Source organism: Pinus tabuliformis, chromosome 1_2 (assembly GCF_031772625.1).
Source record: "Pinus tabuliformis cultivar Carrire ecotype Pingquan chromosome 1_2, CPIR1, whole genome shotgun sequence".
In the NCBI taxonomy this organism is placed as follows: domain Eukaryota; kingdom Viridiplantae; phylum Streptophyta; class Pinopsida; order Pinales; family Pinaceae; genus Pinus; species Pinus tabuliformis.
The window spans coordinates 308,227,338-308,254,554 of NC_142298.1; the positions used below are offsets into that span (position 1 = coordinate 308,227,338).

The 27,217-nt window shown below is 39.0% G+C and overlaps 1 protein-coding gene across 1 annotated transcript in view; it reads right to left on the bottom strand.

Moving 5' to 3' along the window:
- LOC149205575 (mitotic-spindle organizing protein 1) overlaps positions 1-10,565 on the bottom strand; it is an 80,640-nt gene extending 70,075 nt beyond the window's left edge. The window contains exon 1 of the mRNA XM_089393499.1: positions 10,233-10,565. Coding sequence (XP_089249625.1) covers positions 10,234-10,443 — 210 coding nt within the window. The 5' untranslated portion in view covers positions 10,444-10,565 and the 3' untranslated portion in view covers position 10,233. The remainder of the gene's footprint in view (positions 1-10,232) is intronic.
- Positions 10,566-27,217: the final 16,652 nt, after the last annotated feature.

Here is a 27,217-nt window from a genome sequence, read left to right on the forward strand (position 1 = left end):
AACTAGCCAACCCTTGTTAAAGTGTTGCTTCTCCCTTTTTATAAGAAGAGGAGGAGTTGGAATTACAGTTTACAAAATATCTGAGCCAAAGCTCCAACTCTCTACTAGACTAGTTGTCTCGGCCCATGTAAGGCATTGTTGCCCAAAACGATTACAATTGGGATTCGATCCCTTGGAAATAAACAGAAATTAATGAAAAGAGAAAGAAAATGGAAAGAGGAAGGAGTAGGTGTCCCTCTGCTATCCCTGTGAAGGTCTTTGGTCAAGCCACATCTCAGTCGTGATGCGCTCCCCCTGTTGCTCAGCTATTTTCCGTCAATTCTGCCTTTACTGCATGAACGATTGATTATGTGGAGTAGGGAGTGGGTCAACTGCAAGTGCCTGCCTCGATGGTCCTTTGTTGTGTAGAGGAGTGAGGCTCCATGCCGAGTCATTAAGTTTTCGTGAGCCTCCCATACTGGTTTAATGTTGCCCATACTATATTTAATATCACAGCTGTCGACCCATCCGCCTTAAGAGCTCTGCACAATCCTTTCGGTGCTCTGATACACTTGGGGTTGTGTTTACAACGTAACAAGCAGTCCTTTGGATGTGGGCCTCTATCGTTGAAATATCATGAAACAGGCGCGCTCTGATTTCCCCTTGGGCCCCCCTTTGCTTCAACCCCTTTCTGCTTATTCATATCACCTGACCGTGGGTTGTGACCAAGCGCTTAGCCCTCGGGGGCTAAGGCTCTCAACTGCTGTTCGGGAGGACCCTTTCCTTTGTAACATGGAACGCCTTTGATAATTCTTTGTACCGCATCAGCCAATATCCTGGACGTGAAATCCTTATAAAATATAACCTATGAAACATCGCATCCGGGGACCCTTTTCCTTATTGCAATGGCAGTCAGGGGAGGAGTATCAGTAGGGGAAATAATCTTACACTTTGTGTGACCGTCGATCGCCGATCTACGGGGTGACGTCATCACTGACATGTGTCACTCGGTGAGTGGTGACACATGTCACCCAGAAATGGCCCCATAAGACCCCTGAAAACGCCAAAACTGAGTGACACGTGTCCACCCGTACTACCACGTCAGCGTCTATGCTACCACATCAGCTGCCATGTCAGCTCTGAGGACCAACCATATGCCACCACGTGGCCCCCTGGAGGAGAGAGAAAATGGCCTACCCGACCCTGTTTTCGCAGGCATTTCCTTTGTAAACTGATTTAGGCCTCCCCCAGCACTTTAACACTGAGGACCCGAATTATCAGCAATTTGCGCTATCGGCGTGTTTCAACCCCCGTAATTCCTTAAGAATGGTCCATCGCGAGACTACAATATTGCAGGGTCGCCTATATGCGGAATGCAGGAGCGCGAGGTCGACGATATGCGGGATAAGGGATCACAGGATTGAGGGATTGCGGGAATGCAATACTTTGGGATCGCGGTACTGCAAGACTGCGGGATCGTCGATATGTGGGATGCAAACCCTGTGGGATGCGGGATGTGGGGCTTGCAGGATGCGAGATGCGGGGCCTGCAAGATGCGGGATTCAAGGCTTGCGGGATGAGGGATGCAAGGCTTGCGAGATGCGGGATTGCGGGATATATTGTGCCCGGGACCCCTGACCTCCGATATACGATTTGCCTTTGTATTTGATCCTTTGGTGTTTTCTCTTTGTTTTCAAGCTTTCCCAGGGGTAACTTCAACATGCTCTAACTTCTGCTCCAGGAGTCCATTTTTGGACTTCCATATACCATTGGAAAGCTCTTTCCGAGCACTAGGCAATGGAGAGGGTCTAATTTATCTCTGAGAGCCTTTGTGGCGTTGGAAATGGCTTCAAACTTCACTTCTTTTCTGCACTCTGGGCAACTGATAACCTTATAAAGCAATGAGTGCCAGCAGAAGCAGAACCATAAAAGGGAGATCAGTTATGACAGTGGACGAGGAGAACCTTTCCCTAGCAGGCAAGGCCAAGGGAAAGAAGGGCCAAGGAGAGGTTGAGTCTAGTCAGAAGGGCAAGAAGAAGGATCTAAGCAAGATCAAGTGCTTCCATTGCCATGAGTTTGGGCACTATGCTTCTAAGTGTCCTAATCAGAAGAAGGAGTAGTCCAATAAGGATCATGCAGCTGCATCAGCAAAGGTAGATGCATTTCCTGCCCAGTTCGAGAAAGATTTCTCATTGATTGCTTGCATGGCAAGCTCAGTAGATGGTATATTGATTCAGGAGCATCCTTCCACATGACCAAGAACAAGAAGAGTTTCAACCACCTAAAGGAAAAGGACATGCAGGTTCACTTTGAGCTAGGAGATGATGTTCAGTATGTAGCTAGAGGAGTTGGTATTATTAGCTTTCAGAGGGAGTTAGGTAATCCTCTTCATCTCGGCAATGTTCTCTATGTTCTAGGATTGAGGAAGAATCTTGTTTTAGTAGCTACCCTTGAGGACAAGGGATATGATATCATATTCAGCAAAGGTAAGACGTACCTCCAACACTTAGCTTCTAGATGTAAGAAGCAGATAGGTGCGAGGGTGAAGAATCTCTACAAGTTGCAGGTAGTTACAGTTGCAGCTTTGAGCAGCAACGCAGGAGTGCTCAGAGTAGAGAAGTGGTGGTTGAGAGAGAGCAGGATAAAGCTCTCAAGATGGAGCCTCAGCTAGTATCTCAGTTTCAATCTAAGCTAGTTGGCAGGTGGGGTGACAAGCAAGATGATGAGGAGCATAGCCCAAGTGAAGTGGATGCATTCACTTAGTCAGAGACTTCCAGTATAGGGAGAGTTTGAGCCAAGTGGGCAGAGGATTTGGTTAAGGGAGATCAGAAGAGAGTTGAGTCTCCCAGCATCAAGAAGCAGCAATAGAGGTACACAGGGCACATGGCACTTATGACTAAAATGGAGGACTTGCAATCCAGTATAGGGAGAGTTTGAGCCAAGTGGGAAGAGAATTTGGTTAAGGGAGATCAGAAGAGAGTTGAGTCTCCCAGCATCAAGAAGCAGCGATAGAGGTACACAGGGCACATGGCACTTATGACTAAAATGGTGGACTTGCAGAGCATGGTGGGAAAGAACAGGTCTTCAAAGAAGGTTCCGCAAAAGAAAGCAGGGAAGTCTTCTGGTGCAGAGGGACGCAAAAGAAAGCAAGGAAGTCTTCTGGTGCAGAGGGAGTAGCTGTAGCAGCGGAGAACTTGGTAGTGTTGGGTACAGATCCAGGTGGATGAGCCTCAACGAGTTTCTCCTTAGCATACTCAAGTTCCCTATAAGTTAGGACAAATTCCTATAATCTAGGATTCATTCCTAAAAGTTAGGATGAGTTATGAGGCAGTTAACTAATAGGTTGAAATCGAAGGCTCAGTTTAGTGTTTTCTAGTGCGAGTTAGTTGTGGAAGCCAACATGTGTGAGTTCCCAGTCTAAATTTGGGCAGATCGAATTACATGAGTCAACCAGACTCACTTAACTCACTCAATCACCAATCTGACTTTCCAAAAATAACAACTTGCTAATTTTAGCCTTTCGCATTGTCTTTAAAAGGAGGAACGAAGGCACAGATTTGATCATTGTCTTGTGAGCACGAGTTGGTGAGACAAGACAATCGAGCTCACGGGTTTGTGGGAATGCACAGGTTTATGTGTGGAGTTTGTGAGAGAAAAGTGTGCCAAGACAAGCTTGTGCACATTATTGGAGAGAGGAATTTCCTTGGGAATTGTGCAAGAATTTAGAAGTAGCCTATGCGCAAGGAATTAGGAGGAAATCAAGGAGCAAAACAAGGGTCTTGCAAGGAGTGTTTCAACTTAGTACAAGCAAAGGGAATCAAATTGTATTCTCTATTGAAACAAGTATTTGTAAGAGATCTATTGCTCAAATTTCTTCAATAAAATTCTCAAGCAGAGGACTCTCCCAGTTGGATTCCTTAGAAAAATATCGTTTTTTGCTACTGTGTGACTGTAATTTATTTTTGTTCCTATTCCACTACAAAATAAATAGAGAAATTATGTGTCTATATGAAAATAAACTAGTTTTCACATTGCTCATATTAGCAATTGCATAATTTCGTGGATCTTCTACAATTGCAATGCAAGAAGTTACACATCTGGCAGAATATTTTGAGTCTCTAAAGAAAAATGCTAGAATTCTTGATGATCTCACAAAACAGAAGGATGTTGAGATTGGTATGCTACATTAGATGCATTACCATCCTTCATGATGCTTTCAATAATGCCACAGCAAAACTTGAGAATATGGAGATTAAGGATGTAAAAAAATCACATTTTGAAGGGCATGTAATGGTAGTAACCAGTGGCACTAGGTTGGCATCAAACATTTCTCAACCTTTGCAATCCACTGATCATGTTGATTTTACAGATATATACAATTTCACTACTGAGATAGTAGAAGGAGGGCACTCAATGAGAATGAATCCGAGGAGCAAGAAAATGTATATAAAAAATAGGTTGCTTTGTCGGATTGGAACACCAACAATCCTGTTCAATTGTCGAATTGTTGGGAACACTCACAAAGCAAAAAAATGGTCTCCACTTTTGTAAATATCCATTAGTCTCCATGGTTGTCAAGATGCAGAGAATAGTGGCGACACAATGCTTGTTTCTCTCAATCCTTCTAGTCTTAGCAATTGTTCCCTCTCATCAATGCACTATTCAAGGTGATTTAAGGCCTGATCTAGCGCACTACTCAAGGTGATCATAAGCGCACTTCAAATCTAGGGCATGATCTGCTGGATCAAACCCAGGGCATGTTGTATCTGTAATTTTCTCAGTTGAGCCATAATCACAAGACGAGAGCCCGAGTAAGTTCATATTTAATGAAGAAATGTTGATTGGGCAAAATTTGTTTGTGTCACTTATGATTGAGATTGGTTGCATAATTTTGCTTCCGCTAATTGTCTTAAGAACCTAGTTCTACATTTATTCAGTATATTTGCAATACGCTAGATTAATAAATTATCAAGTGCTAGGTTCAGATAAATTTAACATGGTATCAGAGCCCAGAACTTTAAAGATCAATCTTTAAATCACGCAGGAAGCCAGGTTCGTACATGGATCACCAGAGCTAGGTTCGACTATGAACATATTAGGCATAAAATTTTATTTGCAAGTCAATAAGGTCGTGAGACACACAACATAACTAAATATGGCACTGAAGAAAGACAACCAAAAAAAAAATTTACACTTGTACAGAAACTGGGCAAAAGTTTCACAAATTAAATAAAAAGGGGGAGATAGTTGGTGGTGGCCAACAGTCACGATTTGTCAAAACCAACCCCCACACAGGCATTCAAGCTGGCACAACTTGCACTCGAGAGGCAAACAAGGCAGACAATGGAACAAATTGCAAGCACAACTACCAATTCACCCAACTAGTTTCCAAAGAGAAGTTGAAACTAAGTGACTAGTCTGCATGCACAGATCCGAGCAGAGCAAAGCAAGCAAGGAGAAAGCTTGGGCTTAGAGGTATCAGGGTTGGCAGGGTCCAAGCTACGACAACTACACGAACGTGGGGGGCTAGAATAGTTGATGGCACAAGTGGAGAGGCCCATCGACGCAAGGGCAGCAAGTAGCTAGCTTGCAACCTGCAACCAAGCATGAGGGTCTTCGCCAAGGAACCACAGGAGCTCGGCGAGTCGACCAAAGAACAAAAGCAACTATGAAGAGCACAATTTAGGCACAAGTCGGGTAAGACGGTTAGTTGATAAGCCATAGTCTTTGGTTAACGCATGCAAAAGACACTCAGCCACAGGAACACCACACCAGCAGGTAGACAAAGTAAGGATGGTTGAGTCAAGATTTGCATAGGAGGTTCAAGCTATCTAAGTGTGTCACTGCACATCAGGGGCAGCAAGTATATGAGATTTCTTTTATTTTGATAATTGCTTGTGATGTAATTTTTACTTTTCTTGATTTACTTCTTTCCTTTATTATAATTAGTGTTCTCTATCATCAAACAGCTACCAAAACATTAAGAACAATGAGACAATAGGACACAAGATGTAGGCGATCAACTAGGGCCAAAACCTCTCCAACTTGAGAGGAAAACCCACCAGAATTCTCTCTTCTTATAGACCTTCAATTGACAAATTCCAAGACCTTTGACCCTTGACCAAGACCCTCCAAGACCAAGTCAAACCTTGCTTCTAGCAACTTCTGCAAATCTGACTTCCAACAGCTTCTTTTGCAATTTCGACCTCCCCAACAGATTCTTCTGCAACTTCAACCTGCCCAGCAAATTCTTCTGCAACTTCGACCTACCCAACAGATTCTTCTGCAACTTTGACCTGCCCAGCAGATTCTTCTACAAAAACCCTAACCCTTGCACGTGTGAGAAATGTTGGTGTATTCTTGCTCCTTTCTTCTTTGCTTGGGTGGATTCTCTCTCCTAGAGAATTCGGCTTCCAAATAGCTTTGCTTGATGACCTAACTTCACTTCTGCAACTCAACTTCTTCTATTGCAATAGGAGCCCTAATTTCTTTGCACGTGTGGAGAGTATTAGCCCATAAACAATCCCAAAAACTCGACTTTTTCTTCCTCCTTCGTCCTCTTCTTCTTTGCACTCCTTTTCTTCCTTGTGATTGAACTTGAGTGTGTGAAGTGTGTTCTCCAAGTGAGGTCAAGGTCTCCTTTATATAGGCTTCTCATTGGGTCGAATTGCTCTTATTAGGCCGACTTGTCCATGAGTGTAGGCCGACTTGATCATGTGAATAGGCCAACTTGAATATTGCATCATGACGAGGTCTTGGAGGGTCTTTTGACTCAAATAAAATTTCTTTTACAATATGTAACATGCCCAAATGGGTCTTTAATACATGACAATGACTTTCTTGACTTATAGACTCAATGACAAGCCCTAGAAGCTCACAATGGGAGCTTGACCTATAAAATAAATTTCCTTGAGCATGAAACCCATGCCTCAAGAACAATAATAATAAATTTATTTTTCTCATTACATCAAATACATAAAATCATGATTACGTATGTCATTATGAAGACCAAACCTAGTTACATATTTCAACAAGTTACAATGTAGTAGTAGTCGAGACAAATACAACAGACAAAACAACGAATCCAAACCTAGCCAGAACAATCACCAGGAAGCCGCAGGTAGCAGTGAGAGTCTCGAGTATTTAGTAAACAAGTATTCGAGAAGCAAGCCAGAGGTGTGGTTAGGGTCCACAAAATTTGATAAAACAAAATAGCAATACTAGTGTGATTGGTGACGGCCAGCCCTCAGAGGGAGACCGTACCAATCAGGGTGCAACAATAAAACCTTTTCAATTGATTTTCTGATTTGGGGAGGTAATAATCGGTCTGAGGGTAGGTTGGAGGCACCTATAGCTTCAATCCATGGAAGGAGAGAATAATGTTGATTCTCATGAAGAGCAATCTATGGGAGTTTGCAAAAACTCAAGTTACACCTCCTACAGATGCTACAGCATTGGCTGCCCATAATTTGAAGGATGTGAAAGCCAGACATATCATCATAGATGCGGTGAAGGATTATGTGATCTCTCACATATTAAGAAAGAAGAGTGCCAATGAGATGTGGACCACTCTGATGAGTTTATACCAGAGTGATAACCAGAATCGGAAAATGGTGTTGAAGGAAAAGTTAAGGAACACCAAGATGAATAGATCAGACACAATGGCATCATATCTCACTAGGATTCAACAAGTTCAAAATGAGCTTGGCACTGTTGGGGTTGCCATGTATGAGAAGCTTGTAAGGATAGCCTTGCGCAAGTTTACAAAACAATGGGATACCTTTGTGATAGGTGTTCTAGCACAAGAGAAACTACCTGATTGGATCAGACTATGGGATGACATCACTAAGAGGATATCTGAGAGGAGTCATTATCTAGCATAAAGTGTAAGAGTGGGGATGAGGAGAACCTTGCTCTTTCTAGTCTAGCAACGAGGAGCAAAGGTAAAGGTTCGAGAAGCAAGAATGAGGAGTGAACCTCACAACCAACAAAGAAGAAGAATTTGACTAAGGTCAAGTGTTTTGCCTATCATAAGACGAGACACTATGCTTCACAATGCCTAGAGAGGAAGAAGGGCAGAAAGGGTATGCAATGAATTGTAGTTGGGTCGGCATAAGCTCAGGAAGAGTTCTATAGGAAGTTTGAAACTAAATTGTCACTTGTTTCCTACCTTTCCTCGAGCACCTTACCATGGGTGTATGGCTACTAAACAATGGCGCTACGACATATGACAAGGGCACAAGAGTTGTTTGACAGCCTAACTGAGTGGGACTCTAAACTACATGTGGAGTTTGGTGTTGATACCAAACATGTAGTGAAAGGGTTAGAAAAGTGAGATTCCAACTCAAGTTAGGAGGCACGTTGGAAGTGAAGGATGTGCTACGAGTGCTATAACTCATGTGAAGTTTGCTCTCAGTATCTATGACAGAGAAGAATGAGTTATGTGTAGCGTTCCAGGACAAACAAGCATTAATCATATCCATGGGATCTAACTCTGATGAGGGCCACATCATTGGACTTAGAGAGAGCAACCTGTATGGGCTAAAGGGCAAACCTATTTGAGTAATGGCAAGAAGCACAACAACGACAGAGAACAAGGAATGGGAAGCTTTGAAGGTTGAGCAATGCCAAGAGATTCAACCTTCAAGTTGAGGTAGGGAGGAGCAGCTAGTAGATCCTTCCAAGTCTATCAAGAAGGTCTCTTGGTATAAGATGGCCTTACAAAGATGCTTAGGAACTGGAGGCTTTTAGGAACTAGTCCAAGGGGAGCAAGACTTCAGCTATGTTTCCACACTAGGTGGTAAGGAGGCTTCCAGTTTTGAGGGAGCAACCATGGCAACGGATGCAGTTCCAAGGGGCATAAGTACCTCCCTTGCTAAGAGGGAGTGTTGATTTGTAGTTCAGATAGGTGCTTTTGCACCGGCCTAAGTGTCTAGGCATGCAAAAGTCACCCAAAGTCTCCTTAGGATACTTGCTCAAGTGTGAGCAAGTTGCTAATGTGAGTTAGCCTAAGTTCTAACTTAAAAGAACACATAATTAATTATGTTGGCTAATTGAGCTAAAGACACTTAAGAGAAGTGAAGTAAATTACTTTAGTGTTTATGTTGGAATCTCAATCATTGATCTCACTTGAGGCAACATCTAATCTCGATTGTCAATCACTTTAGATATTAGGGGTTAGGGATTTAGCTCAATGTAAAGTTATAAAAGCAAGGCTAAGAAGAGGAGAAAGACACACCTTGCAGCAACATAAGACATTGAGAAAGGCATCTCAGTCAGGAGTAGCGAAAGACTTTTATTCTAATGTATTGAGTTCGAGGAAGCACAGAAATGCAGCATTGGAGATCCAGAACAGCCAAGGAGATCAAGAACAGATCTAGAGCCTGATCTGCTGCATCAGATCCAAGGCATGCTGTATCTTTAATTTTCTCAGTTGGGCCATTATCCCATGATGGGAGCTCACATATGTTCAGATTTAATGAATAGCTATTGATTGGGCAGAATCGGTTTGTGTCACTTGTGATTGAGATTGGTTTTATAATTTTGTTCCCGCTAATTGTGTTAAAAACCTAATTGTGCATTTATTCAGTAGATCTGCAATCTGCTATGTTAATATATTGCCGAGTGCTAGGTTCAGATAAATTTAACATTTTTTCATGGGCATCTTTGGTCAACATGTGCAAGCCGCACTATTCAAAATGGGCTATTACAATTGAAGCATATATGTCTCACGACTGATATAGAGGCTATCTTTTGGTTGAAATGTCGTGATCCGAAGAATCTCTTCTGCCCAATTCGCCCAGAATTGCACCTGACCCCAACAGCATAACATGTGATGGATCTCTTACATATGCGAGCAGCCCCACGAGAGGAGAACATGTCTCCAGGTATTTGGCCCTTGTGAGGAAATAACAACGCTCCTGTTTTACCAATCAATGGAACCCCCGACCTAGGCCCCAATGTTGACAGCCGTTTGTAATCGTAATTATAAGCCATTTTGTTTCGTTATCTGGCTAATGAATCGGGCCTGCAAGTTCTCTAAGATTTGACATGGCTGGATGGTGTGGTAAATATCTTGCAAAGAATTATATTTTATCGTTTAACAATGAATTATAACGCACAAATTGGTCCAGGATAATATCCATTCAGAACAAAAGCCTAGCATTTTGCCTTATTAACGCCTAAAGCAAATGGGCAGAACAAATTGGATTCAATGTAAAGGAAATTGTGTTTGATGGTGAATGGGTGCCTACCTTAAGATTGGTCTTGGTTTTGGTGGAGGGCGGCAGCTTCTCTCCGGAGTTCTTTGACAACAGCAGCGAGAGCCTCAGGATTAACGCCGTGTTCGCAAAGGGCGATGAGAACAGAGAGGGTGTGACGGTCGAGACCCGTCTGCAGAAAATTTGAAATCGAAAACGCCAAATCCAACGACTCCCTCGCGTTTTGTGCCGCTGTTCTATCCATCTCTTGCCAATTTTCCCAGAAGCTCAAACTCGATCGCACAGTATGTGACTTTATATGGCTACTGTCACGCCACAACGATCAATTTGCCAAAGGGAATGAACTGTTTTGGAGAAGAGAATGCAATAAAGCTCCACCAATAATCCTACTTGGGCCCACGAAACCACAGTGGCAGCCATTTGTAAAACGTCAATGTTAGCGTCACAAATCGCTCCATTTGTGGTTACCGCCCCTGGATGCGTTAATTACGAGGTTTTAGATTGTTGAAGAAATTATATGTAAAATAGTTGTAGTTTATTTTAACTTTTATTAGGTTAAAGTTAATTTATGAGACACATTGCTTTTTTATTTGGTTGATGTATTCTGTTTTTTTTCTCTTCACAAATGCTTCCAGGGTGTCTTTCGGCATATTTTTTTAGTTGAATTTGTTCAGAATTTCATAAGGATTTGTTGTAACCACAAGTTTGAATAGTGTATTTTTTATGATTTGAGTGCGTGTCTTTCTGCATATTTTTTAGTTGAATTTGTTCAGAATTTCATAAGGATTTGTTGTAACCACAAGTTTGAATAGTGTATTTTTTATGATTTGAGTGCGTGTCTTTCGGCATATTTTTTTAGTTGAATTTGTTCAGAATTTCATAAGGATTTGTTGTAACCACAAGTTTGAATAGTGTATTTTTTATGATTTGAGTGTTTTAGAAGTTTTTAAGGGTGTTCAATCTATATATGTAGTCAAACACATTTTGATATGATATCTAATTGGTGTATGAGACCCCCTTCTTTGTGGAACAAGGGACCCACCTCCATGCAGCGATTTGACTATTAAACTCTACGAAGACATACATATTCTACCCCCTCTGATTTTGAACCTATTACCTCTTACGAGGAAACACATGCTCTTAAACACTGCTTGATAAGAGAGGCACTCTCCAACCCAATGTGGAAGAGATGTTGTAATATTTTATTATATTATGTTATCTAAACATTTTTATTAGGTCAAATTACATTAAATAATAATAATAATAATAATAAATAGTAATAATTATTATTATAACTGGCCTAGATCCATCTTAACTCTGGATCTATCAAAAGACCAGAGAGGTCAAATTTCTTCAGATTCAATTCCAGGGTGTTGAAACCATATATGTAGTCAAGAACACATTTTAAACAACCTTATATATTAAGGAATTTAGACTTCTGTGATCCATAACATTGTTTAGATAATCTTCGGCGAAATCACATAATTAATCTTTTGTCGACGCGTTTCGAACCAACAAGTGTGGTTCATCGTCAGGACAAGTTGAAGAACTGATCTGGCTTAGCTTGATTAAATAGAGTGTGCAGAGACTCCAACGGCTCTATTGCAACGGCTAATTTTAACCAGAGGATCAAAGTCAAACCCCTGATTTTATTATTAATATAAGTTAATTGAATAAATCTATTGTTTTTAAATATAATGGTCAATACATCTTCATATTTATTAAATAACCTATATTTAAAATTATTTAAAACCAAGTAAATGGTATTAAATTACTATTATCCTTAGAATTTAGTTACAATAGGTAACTGCGTATTTATTTAATAATAATTGTTTAAATCAAAGGGTCCAATGTTTCATTAGATATTAATAAATTAGGGTAAACTAAATAATGGTAAACTACATAAATCATAACAATATTTATTATTATTCCTAAATATAATAAATAGTATTAAGTCACTATTATTCTTATAGTTACAATAGGTAACTATGTAATTATTTAATAATAATTATTAAAATTAATGGACCAAAGGTAAAATAAATCATTTTTATTAATTATTTAAATGTGAAGGCCCATTCGAAATTAAATTAATAAGTTCATATAATAATTTAAGTTTATTAGATAATCTATATTCACTTATTAATTTATAATTATAATATTGTAAATATCATAATTCAAGTGCATGTTAATAAAAGTCTATCCATTAACTCAATATCATCTATTTCCAATCATAACCTCTTATAATGAATATAGTAATTCATATCCATTAATCAATCTCTAACATTATTATTAAATTCAACTATGTTATTACATATAAGGTTTAAAAAAGGGGGGTCTTTATTAATTCAATATAATGAAATCAGTTAAAGGAAATAACAAGGGTTGAAGAATTAAAATTTTTATTAATGCAAAGAATCTAATCTAATATTAATTAACCCCTGGGATAAGGATAATAACAAAATCAGCCTGAAATAACAAATTACTAACTCTTGTACTCCATGACAAACCCGTCAAAAACAGAGTACGAGGAGAGGGAAGACAGAAACCCTAAGACCTAACAAAAGGGGGATGAGGAGGCTAGGAAGATAAGGCTGGGACCCAGCAACTGCTAATCTTCCAGCCATCATCCCTATTAAGATGCTCAAGTCATTGCCAAAGTTGCACAGTTTCACCATCGTAAATTTAGAGAGGCCCTGGAGATTGAGAAAAGGCCGAACAATCTTAATAGGGATGATGGCTGGAAGATTAGCAGTTGCTGGGTCCCAGCCTTATCTTCCTAGCCTCCTCATTCCCCTTTTGTTAGGTCTTAGGGTTTCTGTCTTCCCTCTCCTCGTACTCTGTTTTTGACGGGTTTGTCATGGAGTGCAAGAGTTAGTAATTTGTTATTTCAGGCTGATTTTGTTATTATCCTTATCCCAGGGGTTAATTAATATTAGATTAGATTCTTTGCATTAAAAAAAAATAAATAAATAAATAAATAAATTTTAATTCTTCAACCCCTTGTTATTTCCTTTAACTGATTTCATTATATTGAATTAATAAAGACCCCCCTTTTTAAACCTTATAAGTAATAACATAGTTAATGTTAGATATTGATTAATGGATATGAATTACTATATTCATTATAAGAGGTTATGATTGGAAATATATGATATTGAGTTAATGGATAGACTATTATTAACATGCACTTGAATTATGGTATTTACAATATTATAATTATAAATTAATAAGTGAATATAGATTATCTAATAAACTTAAATTATTATATGAACTTATTAATTTAATTTCGAATGGGCCTTTACATTTAAATAATTAATAAAAATGATTTATTTTACCTTTGGTCCATTAATTTTAATAATTATTATTAAATAATTACATAGTTACCTATTGTAACTATAAGAATAATAGTGACTTAATACTATTTATTATATTTAGGAATAATAATAAATATTGTTATAATTTATGTAGTTTACCATTATTTAGTTTACCCTAATTTATTAATATCTAATGAAACATTGGACCCTTTGATTTAAACAATTATTATTAAATAAATACGCAGTTACCTATTGTAACTAAATTCTAAGGATAATAGTAATTTTAATACCATTTACTTGGTTTTAAATAATTTTAAATATAGGTTATTTAATAAATATGAAGATGTATTGACCATTATATTTAAAAACAATAGATTTATTCAATTAACTTATATTAATAATAAAATCAGGGGTTTGACTTTGATCCTCTGGTTAAAATTAGCCGTTGCAATAGAGCCGTTGGAGTCTCTGCACACTCTATTTAATCAAGCTAAGCCAGATCAGTTCTTCAACTTGTCCTGACGATGAACCACACTTGTTGGTTCGAAACGCGTCGACAAAAGATTAATTATGTGATTTCGCCGAAGATTATCTAAACAACCTTATATATGTTACTCAACCCTAAATTTTACTCCAAAACATATAATAGTTAGACAATGATACAAATGTTTTAGATTTTTGGACATGTCTTTTGGTTAAATTTATTTTGTATTTGATTGGAATATGTTAAAATCATAAATTTGAATTTATGATATATATAATTTGAGTATTTTAGGGATTTTTGAGGGAGTTTAATTCATTTATATATTCAAAAACAAATTTTAAATAATGAAAAATCGCAATTTCATCAAAAATTATATTAGTGAATTTTGATTAGAAAAATTAAACTACACCATTCAAAATTATGAATTTTTAAAATTTTTCTATAATATATGAATAGGCGGAGCTATGCGCCATATGGCTTCTGGCAACTACGGTTTCCCTAGTCGCTACAATTTTGCATGTCTAGGGTAAACAAGTCGTGTCTATATTCACAGATCTAGCAAATAATTGTGTCTTGTTGGCTAACTTGTTGACAGCGGGAGACCGTCGTTGTCTCATCTCAACGAATTAAGATCCCACTGAAGCAACCACAATTGATTCAGAGGTATGGTTGCTCTAGTTTGTTTTTAAGCAGGTGTGATCTCTAGTTTGAAATCGTTGCATTGGAAGGGGTTGTTCCCTCACCTATAATTGAAGTCGTGGCCTTTCAGGCCCTCGTAGCTTTACTGTCGAAAAACCCAGATCTAAGGTGCATGCAAAATTTGTGAAGAAAGAGGAGACTATTCCCATGGTGGCCCTTCTCATGGGGTTTCAAAGAACTTCCTTGGCATGTTCAAAACAAACTTTAGTGGGGAAGTTCACAGGAATGTGGCCTTCCCCAAGATCTATGGAGCTATGGTTGGAGAAAACCGGGGAGTCATTTATGAAAAGTAATATCGGAATGGATGCTTGTGGAAATGGGTTTTTTGCCTTCTTGTTTGAATTTAAGGAAGATAAAGATGTAATTTTTCGAAATGGGACTTACTTTTTTGGGGCCAGAGGTATGTATTTGAACAAGTGGCCACTAGACTTTCATCCAAATGAAGTTATCCCAAATGAAGTTTTTGTTTGGGTCAATCTCCCTAGGCTCCCGCTTTCATGTTGGAGTGATGATTGTCTGCAAGAAACCGGAAATGGGTTGGGGAAATATCGGTATATTGTTCAAACCCAAAGGATTCTAGTGCTTGTGAAAAAATCTACGTTGAAGTACATTTGAAGAAAGGTTTGCCCTCAAAAATAAATCTCATGTAGGGAGAATGGTCCCATTATCAAACTCTTGATTACGAGCAATTACCTTTCAAATGCAGATTTTCCATGAACATGGCCATTTTTCAAGGGATTGCAAGCAGTTTCAATCCAGTAAAGGGGCGGATACAATATCAAGTCAAGGAGAGCAATGGAAAACTCAAAAGAAAAATGTAGGAACAAAGGAAATATGACAACATTTAAATCCCAATCCAGAGAGGGAAAAAATGTGGCTTCAACCTCAAAAAACCCTTTTGAGGTCTTGCAAACTCAAGAAGAAAATGACAAGGCACACGAAGAAATCATATAAGAAGTACCATAGAACAATAAGTGAAAAGACGTTTTGGAGGAGGAAGAAGTAACTCCAAAAGCAGAGGAGGAAATTCATGAAAAAGAACCTGTAGAAGAAACAAATTCATTGGCAAAGGAGCAACCCTATACAGGGCTTAGATCAACAATCAAAACTCTCTAGTTTTAGAATACGTTGACAACTTTGTAAGGAATACGGGGCAGAAAATGGGAAGCACGCCTACAATACCAAAGGAATCAGAGATAGGCCTCGGGAAAGTATTGATTAGATAGGAAAAAAAGAAAATGAATTAGGGAGACGAAAAAACCAACCAAGAAATGGGAAGTTCCAAAAGAAGACAGAGGAGATACTCTAAGAAGGAAGTCAAAGAGGCAGAAATAGAATTAAATAAAAAAAATTGGAAGTCAACCTCAAATCAACAAGGTCTTCCAATCAATACATCGTAATCCTCTCTAGTTAATGAACCATACTAATGATGGAATGTAAATGCATTTATATCATGGAAGTATTCTGGAAAACCTATGGGTAGAACGAAACTGAAATTTATGTATCATGGGGTAATTGCTTGAGAGATTGGATTGAGCCTTCATGCTCAATCACAATCTAGCAAGGAATATTGGTAATCTCAAGAAAGATGGGTTATATCCGAGCTTTATTTTTTAATAAAATTCTCATAACCATTTATTTGAAAAAAATTACTATATCAAGAAAGAATATATATATATATATAGAAATATTTTAATGCGAATATTCAATAATATGAGATTTTAGAACATTCTTGAACCGCGGGGTCTTCCAAGTGTCGAGAGGGTTCAAATATTTTTTCACTTTAAAAGAGGTTTTCACCTCAATAGATTTGATCCCTCTCAGTGCTTTGTAGATGTAGAGTTAAGATGGATCTAGACTAGTTTAATTATTAATTTTTTATTTTCATTATATTTTTATTTTTATTTTTATGTAATTTTACCTAGTCAAGTCTCCCTTTATTATTTACCTCTCATGACAGCTCCACGCGCCTGAAGTCAATGTTTGTTCAAACACCACCCACTGCATATTTATTCTTTGCATCATGCTCAAAGTCTAGAGTTTTCCTCTTCCTTTTTTGGCTTCCTCGCTCAACAACTGGCCTCATTCACTTTCCTGCTCTATTCTAGCAATCATTGACACCCATGTGCCTCTTACACATCCCACAAATCCCAATTACACCACCATGAGGCGTGAATGAGGGAGAGTCGGTCGTGTTGGCCGTGGAAGGGGAAGAGGTCGCTTAGCCACTACCCCTGTTGTTGATGAACACTGTGCTTTGTATGACAACGTCATTCCAGATCACATTCAATGCCAGGTCAACGAATTAGAAGTTGAGGAGGTCTGCCAAGGGTGGAATGCACATTGGGCATTCCATAATATCATTTCCCATTGTCTCCTCACTTATGAACGAAAAAGGTCTAAGGCCACTAGTTGGATTGTTGAACTCTCTACTAGCAACAACCACATCAGCCCCTCCTTCCACCGCCTCTCCCGCGACCAGGGAATTTCTTTCCCTCCTCTTCCTCCCTTGGCCCTTCGACCTCTAGTCCATATATGAATCCAATTGTAGGATTCATAATTGCTCTGAAATAATACAAATATGGTGCATAGTTACAAAGGTTGTACAATAAGTTTTTGGCTAATACATGAATACTCTATGGATTCTTAATGAATGTGAGATTTAGCCACTACGTAGTCGTGTTGATGTTTTGGGTAGCATCGAGAGTATTCTCACATGCGAGGTAAGTGGGCTAAGTGATGAGAATTTGCACCCATATACCCATGGTAGTTTAATGACCCATGGTATTATACCCTTTGGAAAAATATAAGTACAAGGGTGGGTGATTCATTCTTGTGGTTGGCAGCCACAACATGGGTGGAGGAGAAGGTCGAGTGGTCCTCAAACCTATGGGGTAAAGAGGGCATGTGGAAGGTGGTTAGCAAGAGCATAGATATGTCCACCGACATGACACATTGAGAGAGAAATTCTCTCAAGTAAAAAAGAGATTTGCATGAGTAATATTTCAGGTTTGTTGTGAGTGAGATACTTAGTTGTGTCGAGTCTAAGGAAAAAGCACAAAACAACAAAAGAAATCCAAATCAACTAGATGCAAGATAGATCTAGGGCTTGATCTGATAGATCAGGAGTATGTTTCTTGTGAGTGAGATACTAGGAGTATGTTTGTTGTGAGTGAGATACTCAATTGTTCCGAGTTTTGGGAAAGAGCACAGAGTTGCAAATGAGATCTAGATCAACCAAATCAAGGATGGATATAGGACTTTGATCCATTGGATCGAGAGTATTTTTGTTGTGAGTGAGATACTCAAGTTGTGTTGAGTTTGAGGAAAGAGCACAAAGCAAAGAAGGACATCTAGATCAGCTAGATTAAGGATGGGTCTAGGGCTTGATCCGTTGGATCAAGAATATGCTTGTGTTGTTGTACATGTAATTCCTTTGAGGGACATTATCTTAGTGATGGAACACGAGTAGGTTCTAAGAAGAATTTAATGAAGAATTATTAATTGGGAAAAACTTGTGTGTAATATGTTACTATGGGTGATCTAATTATTGGTTTTATAACTTCTATCATGCAAAATTTGTTTTGGTTAGGCACATTAGTGTGTTTTAATTAATTAGTTAATTTGAGACTATCATCATATTTGGTGTGTGTCTCTGCGTGTGTGAGCTAAGCCTACTGCCCAAAAATTGTAGCATGGTATCAAAGCATAGTCTCTAAGAAGATCAAGTTGTATCTAAGACTTGCATGGGTAACAACTCTAAGAGGGAGCTATATGGACTATTGCAAGTAGCAATAGTGTTTTGAAGGCTTGTGCTAAGAGAGTTCACTAAGTATGGTAGACTACTTGTATGGGCCAAGAAACCAAGATCAAGATGGTCTGAGGGTTGAGATAGTCATTGGAGATCCAAGTGAGAAACTTGGAGTGAAGGTCAAGCAAAGACCATGAGGGTTGAGATGGCTTGCGACCTGGAGTAAGAGGGAGTCAGGATTCAGAGGGAGTGAGCCTGCTCAGGAGGGAGTCAGTATTCAAAGGGATTCAACAAGGTTAGAGAGAGTCAACAACTTAGAGGAAGACAACCTTCAAGTTTTAGGAAGTCATGGTACAAGATAGCCATGTAGGTGGGAGAGAGTAGTCTTCCGAGAGTCATGGTATGAGATGGCCATGTAGATGGGAGACAATAGTCTTCCAAGATTGTGTCATGGAACAAGATGGCCATGCAAGAGCTCAAGAGCATTAGGCTTCTAGGATCAAGATGTCTTTGAAGAAGGGTCCCTATTACACAACAAGAATTATTTCCATGCCATATGGAGCAGTTGTGGTAATGGATGAAGGGTGGAAATATGTTCTAGGTTCAAAGGTAAAGCCACTTCCAGGTGGTGTTGTGATAATACATCCCTTTCCAAGAGGGAAATTTGATGTTTTGGGTAGCATCGAGAGTATTCTCATGCATCAGGGACAATTGGGCTAAGTGATAGGAATTTGCACCCATAGGCCATGGAATTATGATGACCTATGGTATAGACCCATGGTATTACATCCTTTGGAAAAGTATAAGTGTAAGGGTGAGTGATTCATTCTTAAGGTTGATAGCCACAATGTAGGTGGAGGAGAAATTTCAGTAGGCCTTACACTTGTGGAGGGCTAAGAAGCCATGTGGAAGGTGGTTAGCAAGAGCATAGAGATGTGCAAGGACGTGAGACATTGAGAGAGAGATTCTCTCAAGTAAGCAAGAGATATGCATGAGTAGTATTGTAGGTTTGTTGTGAGTGAAATACTTATTTGTGTTGAGTCCAAGGAAAGGGCATGAAGTAGTAAAGGAGGTCCAGATTAGCTAAATTGAGGACAAATCTAGGGTTTGATTTGCTAGATCAAGAGTATGTTTGTTGTGAGTGAGATACTCAGTTGTGTTGAGTGGAAGGAAAGAGCATGAAACTACAAAGGAGATCAAAATCAACTAAATTAAGGATGAATCTAGGGCTTGATCCAGTGGATCAAGGGTATGTTTGTTGTGAGTGAGATACTCAGTTGTGTCGAGTCCAGGGAAAGAGCACAAAGAAATGAAGGAGATCCATATTATTCAGATCAAGGATGGATCTAGGACTTCATTGGATTAGGAGTATTTTTGTTGTGAGATAATTAGTTGTGTTGAGTTCGAGGAAAGAGCATCGAGTTGCAAAGGAGATCCAAATCAACCAAATCGAGGATGGATCTAGGGATTGATCCGTTGGATTAGAAGTATGTTTGTTGTGTTGTTATATATGTAATTTCCTTGAGGGCCATTTTCCCAGTAAGGTATCCCGAGTAGGTTCTGAGAAGTATTTAATAAAAAACTATCGATTGGGCAAAACTTATGTGTAATATGTTATTGTGCATGATCTAATTGTTGATTTTATAAGTTCTGCTATGCAAAATTTGTTTATGGCTAGGCACAACATCATGTTTTAGTTAATTAGTTAATTTGAGACTGTTACCAAACCTAGTGTGTGTGTGCACTAAGTCCAATGCCAAAAACTCTAACAAGTCGCAAACTCTAGGTAGAAAATTAATAGCGTGGGAATCATTAATTAAGTATGAGCCTAAAAAGGTAGGTGGAAATTTATGGAAAACCTCTATCCCATCCTCCTTGATACCTAAATCGAAGTTTGCTTGTATTGGATTTTAAATCAACAATAAAAACATACATTTGAAGATAAATCAAATTCAACAAGATCAAAGAATAACTATACAAAAACCTACTCCAATAAATTAGGTATTTGGATAAGCAAATTTGAACAAAGAATAGTTATACAAATACTTCAATAAATTAGTATTTGGATAAACAAATATATTTTTTTCATATTAAATTGGCACAAGTGTATTTACCCGTTCTAACTTTTAAATGACATAAAATGTAGTAAGTATGTAGTATTTTCTTCCTTATAACTTCTCTTAAAAATAATAATGACACTTCATGTATACTCCCTTATCGTTTAAAGTTCAATTTCCATTATAGTTCTTAATGCTTCTTGTAATTAAGGAACATTTATTAACAATGGTAATAATTTACCGAGAATTGTAACCTCAAAATGAGAACTGTAGCCCAAAAACCCTATTTTTGCACAAAAAACTTAAAAATACATGATGAGCCCCAATTTTTGGTAACAATTTGGGCTCATTTGGCCTACTTACCTTGCTCAACCCTTCATTTTTTATCACTTATGCATCATTTCATAGTATATTCGTGTTATTTGTAGGAAGAAGGGCAGTCATTATGCCTATGTGGCTAATACATGATGATTTCAGGTTTTTTGACATTAAATGGAGCAAAGACCACGCAGATGGAGACAAGGAGACAGCCAAGGTGGCATTGCGGGTTTATAGGGAGGTTGTCCACAGCCTTGAATGACCTTCCTCGTGATCTCCACCCCAACTCCGAGCTCCAACAGCTATCACCACCGAGCTAGAAGGCAGCCAACGGATTCTACAGGAACAGCCGTTTACTTTTAGTTGGACAACCAAGCCCCACTAATTGAGGAGGCCAGCTTGGCCCTCATCATGTATAAATATTGAGGTTGTAGCCTTTGATAAAGACTCTTGAACCTTTGTTGTAGATTTTTAATCACGAGCTGTAGCTCTGTTTTTGCTCTTTGTAAGCCAATTTTGGCATGTTGTTAGACTCATGATTATGATCTTTTAATAAAAGGCAGGCAGATTTGGACTCAATTCTGAGTTCTTAGAGGAGCTATAGCTCTCAAGTTAGGGCCCAACCTGAGAGCAATAGACCTCCTTTTCTTTGTATTGTTACTTGTCTTTCCTTTCAACATTTCGTTTCTTTACTTTGACATGCATTTGGAACACACAGTCTGCTGATTTGAATTTCTTGAAGTGATTAAGTAGGTTAGTCTTAGGGGTAAGATGCTTTCAGCAGTTTAGATTAGAATAGGAGGATTAGAATTCATCAGAGTTCCAAGAAAAGGTTGATCGTACACTCACTTCCACCTCTGTTTAGAGATTGGGAGTGTAGACTGTGCCAACCACCAAAAAACGCAGTTTTACATGTTCATGCATGCTTTAAAGTCATATTTCCATTGGTAGAAGTATCCATGCAGTTAGATCTTGAGCAATAACCCCTTGTTTCAGCTCCATGCACGATTTCTCTCTTAACTTACATCGATGTTCTTTGATTTTTAATAAAACAGATAGAATAGGATGATGAATTCTCGGTTTTGTGCAAGACAGAGGTGATTTGTTTCATTTACACTGCGCAGCACCACTTCAACACTTCCTTATCCTCCTCAGTCGTCCCTAAGCCATCTCCTTACCTCGCAGCTAGATCCTTTGCCCACCAACTCTTCTATTATCCACGTTGCATCATCTCTTCGGCCTTCCATTGCCTCTACCCTTCTATCGACCAACCAGCTTTATACACTCTCTCCCCATCTCATCTCTCTGTCCCTGAGCCATCTCAAGCTCCCCTTTCATCTTACCTATCCACCCATATAGCTCCTTCACTCCTCCATCACCCAAAACTCTGACTGCAGAACATCCTGTAGAAGTTAGCAGACTTCCTGTAGAAATCCCGAGCTTCCTGTAGGATCCCCTGCAGACATCCTGTAGAAGCCTGCAAACACAGTTGCCAAGCACCTGAACGTTGTGAACTTCTGTGGAATGATGTTAGGGATCCCCTGGAACCTCTCAGAGTCCTCCTGACCTTTCCCAAGCCTTCCTCCCCTTTAACTACCCCTGCACAGTCAAGACCCAGTAAGAAGCACAGTCATAATAACTCCAACCATTTGAGCAAAAATACAAAAACGTGTTCTCTTCAATGGAAGTAGTTTAAATTCATGCATCTCATCTCACTAGAAGTAATGGCATCATTGTTAGGAGTTGCATTCCCATCATTGCATTGTAAGGATTAAGCTGGTCAGATTAGGGTTTACTAGGGTTTCCATGTTTGGTTGGCTTTCAGTTCATTCTTGCAAAGTAGGTTAATTTCCTTTGAGATAGCCTTCGTTCATCATTTAGAAAGCTTCTTCTGAGAACATATAGAAGTTGGCTTGAGCCCTAGCGGACTTGTGCCAGCTGACCAAGTGACAGCTGCGACAAGAGCTAGTACTTGTGCATACAGCACCGTCGCTTCCAAGTTTGTTACGAACTACCGGGTTGATAAAATTAGAGAAGGAAGCTCCAGGAGTTGTAGCATTATTGCTACAATACTGGAGCCCACCAATACACATCGAAATCGAAAAGTGGTGATGTTGCATCACCCTTTTTTTAGAGGTAAAATTCCAACATTTTTCAATCATGACATTAAAAACCAAATATAATGGAAAACCTTAAAATTCCAATAATTTTCAACTATTGCATTAAAGATCAAATAACATGACTCCAAAAAACCTTAAAATTTTGACATTTTTCAACTATGGAATTAAAACCAAATATCATGAGTACTTTAACCATGACATTATAAACCAAATATCATGATTAGGAAACTCTTAAGAATCAACACCTAAATCAAAGAATAATTCTACCAAAGGTAATTTTTTTAAAGGCTAAAAGTATAACTCTTTTGAGTTCTTAGCTTAAGACAACTTGATCCATTTTCAATGGTGTACCAAAATTGCAATATTTTTTTACTATGGTTTATAAAATCATCATCTGTCATGAAAAATATTCCTCCACTATATATGTATATATATATATATATATATATATATAGCAATGCAATTTTATTATTATTATTATTATTATTTTAAAGAACAAATTAAATAACTAAAAATATATTTTTTCCAAACCAATTTTAAAATAATAATAATAATTTGAATATAATATACCCGGATGCAGGTGACAACCTAGTCATTTAAAATGATTAGATTGATGGGCAGCGAGAAGATGGGCCACATGACCCTCTGCTTTCCCTCCCATGCCAGTCTGATACGAATTCATGGCGGCCTACAAGCTTCATTAAATGGGTACTTTGGCTGAGATTTACCCATCATGCGCACATCAATGGATTCCACTCGCCATAATGTTGTTCTTCCCCCCCTGCTCCATTGCATTTGTCCGCCTCAGGCTGCTGAACCTGGAGTCGTTGCTGGTTGGTAAGTTGTGTAGACCTTGGTAATGGGCATCACTTCTCCCAAACTAGGCTCTGCAATTTGACATCAACCCAACCTTCCCTTGCTCATCCTCTGTTCAATTCTTCAGCCAACTCCCCCACTGATAGCTCGGCTTTGCATTCTGCCATGGCATGCATTCATCACCGAATGCGAAGTCGAAAAGGGGGATGTCGTGGTGGTAGTGTCTGCCCTCTTGCGACGCCTAGCCCTGAATCCGCCTCCACCTCCCCTTCCCCTGACATTCCCAACCCATATGGCTCCTTCTCTGGCAGGTATCCTGATACCTGCAGTGGTCGTGGACGCGCACAACTTCAAGGCGCTAGCCGAAAAGATGTTGCTGTCCACACCGCAAATTTTCCTCTCCCCCCTCACCCTGCTCCCCACTTGACCCAATTTCGCTTCCGCAACACCCTGAATAGACCTGTCATTACAGCCACTATCACCATCGTTTTCTCTGAAGAAAATGATCCGCAGGATGCTCCGTCGGGAACACTGGAGCGCAGCAACGGGATGCTCACAGGCTTAGGAGTGACCGTGATTTAGGCAAGCAACCGATGGACGAGGAGATGGTCATCCTGCATGGCAAGGCATTGGGTGGCGGTCAGCATGTAGCGGAAGGAAAATCTGGAGACATGCAAACACCTGGTGGCAGAATGGTTGACACATCAGGGCCGCATGCAGCTACTGGCAGCTCTGGTGGCGTTCAACCTGCTCGTGGACCTCAAACCAGCGTGTCGGAGGAGGAGGATGATTGGTATAAGTATGTGTTCCTCATCGAAGAGGAGCCCGCCCCGAACGACCTCAAGTGATGACACTTGGCAGCCAGGTATCACCCTTATGCCAACTGGGTATTTCTTCTGCTGACTGGCTCTTTTCTGAAATGGTTGAACTGATTAAACTTTCCTGGGTTTTTTGCCATGTTTTGATATTTCCTGTTTTTAAGACTGATAACCCATATGTGGGTATTTTTGCCTTCGTGGATTGGTTTCCCCATCGATGGGGCAGTCAAGTTATTTTTTGACAGATGATGTTCAGTACTGCTGAGGCCTGTGCCTCAATCTAAACATATTTTGTTTCATATTAATAGAATAGATTTACCTAAAAAAAAAAATTGAATATGAATTTAGACAAAATAATAATAGTAATAATCTGAATTTAAAAATATATATTTAAAAAAATAATAATTAAAAAATTATATAAATTAATAATATAACAAATAAAACCTAAAAATATTATTATATTCTTTAAAAAAAGTACATATTAATTATAAAAAAAATACAACAATTTAAATAAATAAATTTAAAAAATATATTAAAAAATAAGAATGAAAAAAAAATTATAAGAAAATTGAAAACAAATTAAACATATATATAACCAACAAAAGAATAAAACTTGAAATTTGAACAAATATATTAAAAATTAAAAAAGGAAAAAAACATATTTAATTAAAAAAATGTATTACCGATTTGCAATAGTAGAGGATGAGTTTTGCGGTAAAAGGAAGTGTTGACTAGACCCACAAGCTACAAGCAGGTAACTGGCAACCAAAAAGGTGGTTTTTTACAATTTTTCCTATTTTAGCAGGGTTACAACTGAAATCTCCTACAAAAGACCATAACTTCTAGTGGTCCCAACACAAAATCCATGGATGTCATTTTGGGCAGTGCTTTGAGCTGGAAATGGTCAGAACGCAGGAAACAAGTGGTAAATCAAAATACCAGCTAAATATGATGCCATACCTTTGCGTGGATGAAGAGGAACAAGTGGGCTTTGAACTGGAAATTAACAATACCTTCTAGTTTTGGAGTGAGCCCTCTTTCCATCTCTCAAACTTGGCAATTTCTCAAGAAGCACTAGTCGAACCTAGGGTGAATGTGGGGGTTGATATTGAGGTAAGCATAGGAGCGAAGAAAAGGTAGGAGGCTTGGGAGACAAATGGAGGGATGGGGCTTTTGTTTCAATTGTGGAATTATGGAATGGAGGAACTAGTCAAGGTCATGCTTGGGATTTATGGATTGGATCCATATTTTGGTAGATATGATCTAGGTTTAATCGAAACCCCATAACCCTCTTATTTTTTAACTACTTTCATCTGTTATTAGCCCTAAAAATGAAAATCCCCGCTCTCACCAACACATTGGTTCATCAGAGGGTCTTGTGGCCAGCGAGGGCCTCTTTTATATAGGAGAAGTCCCTCTCTCTTGCCCTCTATTCTTGACCCATTCACACAAGGAGAATAACTTTTTGAAGTATTTATTGGTGGAAGAGGCCAAGTAAAACCAAAGGGTGCCATCCCCTGAAGGTAGGGCATATGAGCCAAAGATTGCCAATGCCTCAAATGGTCTAGGAAGTTAATCTTCTGGTAAGGAGAAAGGGTGTGATCAAAAGAAATCTCGGTGTGTAAAAAGGGAAAAGAAAGTGAAGGTATATATGGAGTTAGGGCTAGATGTACCAATGTAGAGGGCACAAGAATTGGATGAAAAAACCCTAGTAGGGTGTGTCTGAGGTAGGAAGTTCAATCTATCCCCACTGAAAGATTGGTTGGCTAGAGATATAATGGTGATAATGAAGAATCCCTGGGGAGTGGCACAACTAACCAAGGGTTGGATCCACCTGAAATTCCAGGACCAAGAAGATGCAAAAATGGTCTCCCAAAAGGTATGGAAAATTGACTCCTCTTTGGTGATATTCAAATTTTGGACACCACTTTTTAATGCTAAATAGGAGATACTATATTTAGTACCTTTATGGGTTAGACTGTCAGACCTCCCTCTGAATTATTGGGAAGAAACGATATTCGAAGATTTTGGGAACAAATTGGGAAAATACCTAGAGCACGACCACTCATACTTGGAGATTAATGGTTATCGTACGAACTCTAGTTCTTATGGATATTAGGGAGGGTCTATCGGTTGAAGTAACCTTGGGAGTTGGGGAAAAAATTACCATAGAACTAGATTATGAAGGCACCCCTTTTAGGTGTTGTAGATGCCACCAATATGTCCATTTGTACAAATAATGTGACCTTGTGATGTGTGGTTTGGCTCAGGTTTTCCCTTCTAACATGTTGGTCAATTGCCATAGAGAAAAGGAGCTGAGCCAATCCCAGGAGCAAAGAGGACATAAATATTTTAGGGCATGTCGTTTTGGATGGAAATTACCCGACTATGGTTCTAGGGGAAATTCAAGCATAAAGAAATGGAGGGAGCCATGCAACCAAGTGTAGCTTCAGGTACAGTCCCTAAACATCTCCCTTATTCTCCTATTCCTACACTCAATAATTTTAAATTATGTTGAACCCTTTTGTTGGATGTAACCCTGATTCCTTTAGGAATTCTATGGCTCCCATTTCCCGGGACCTTTCCTAATCCCCCACCTTAGGTCAAAAAAGTTGTGTGCTCATGCCCCCAGTTATGAGTG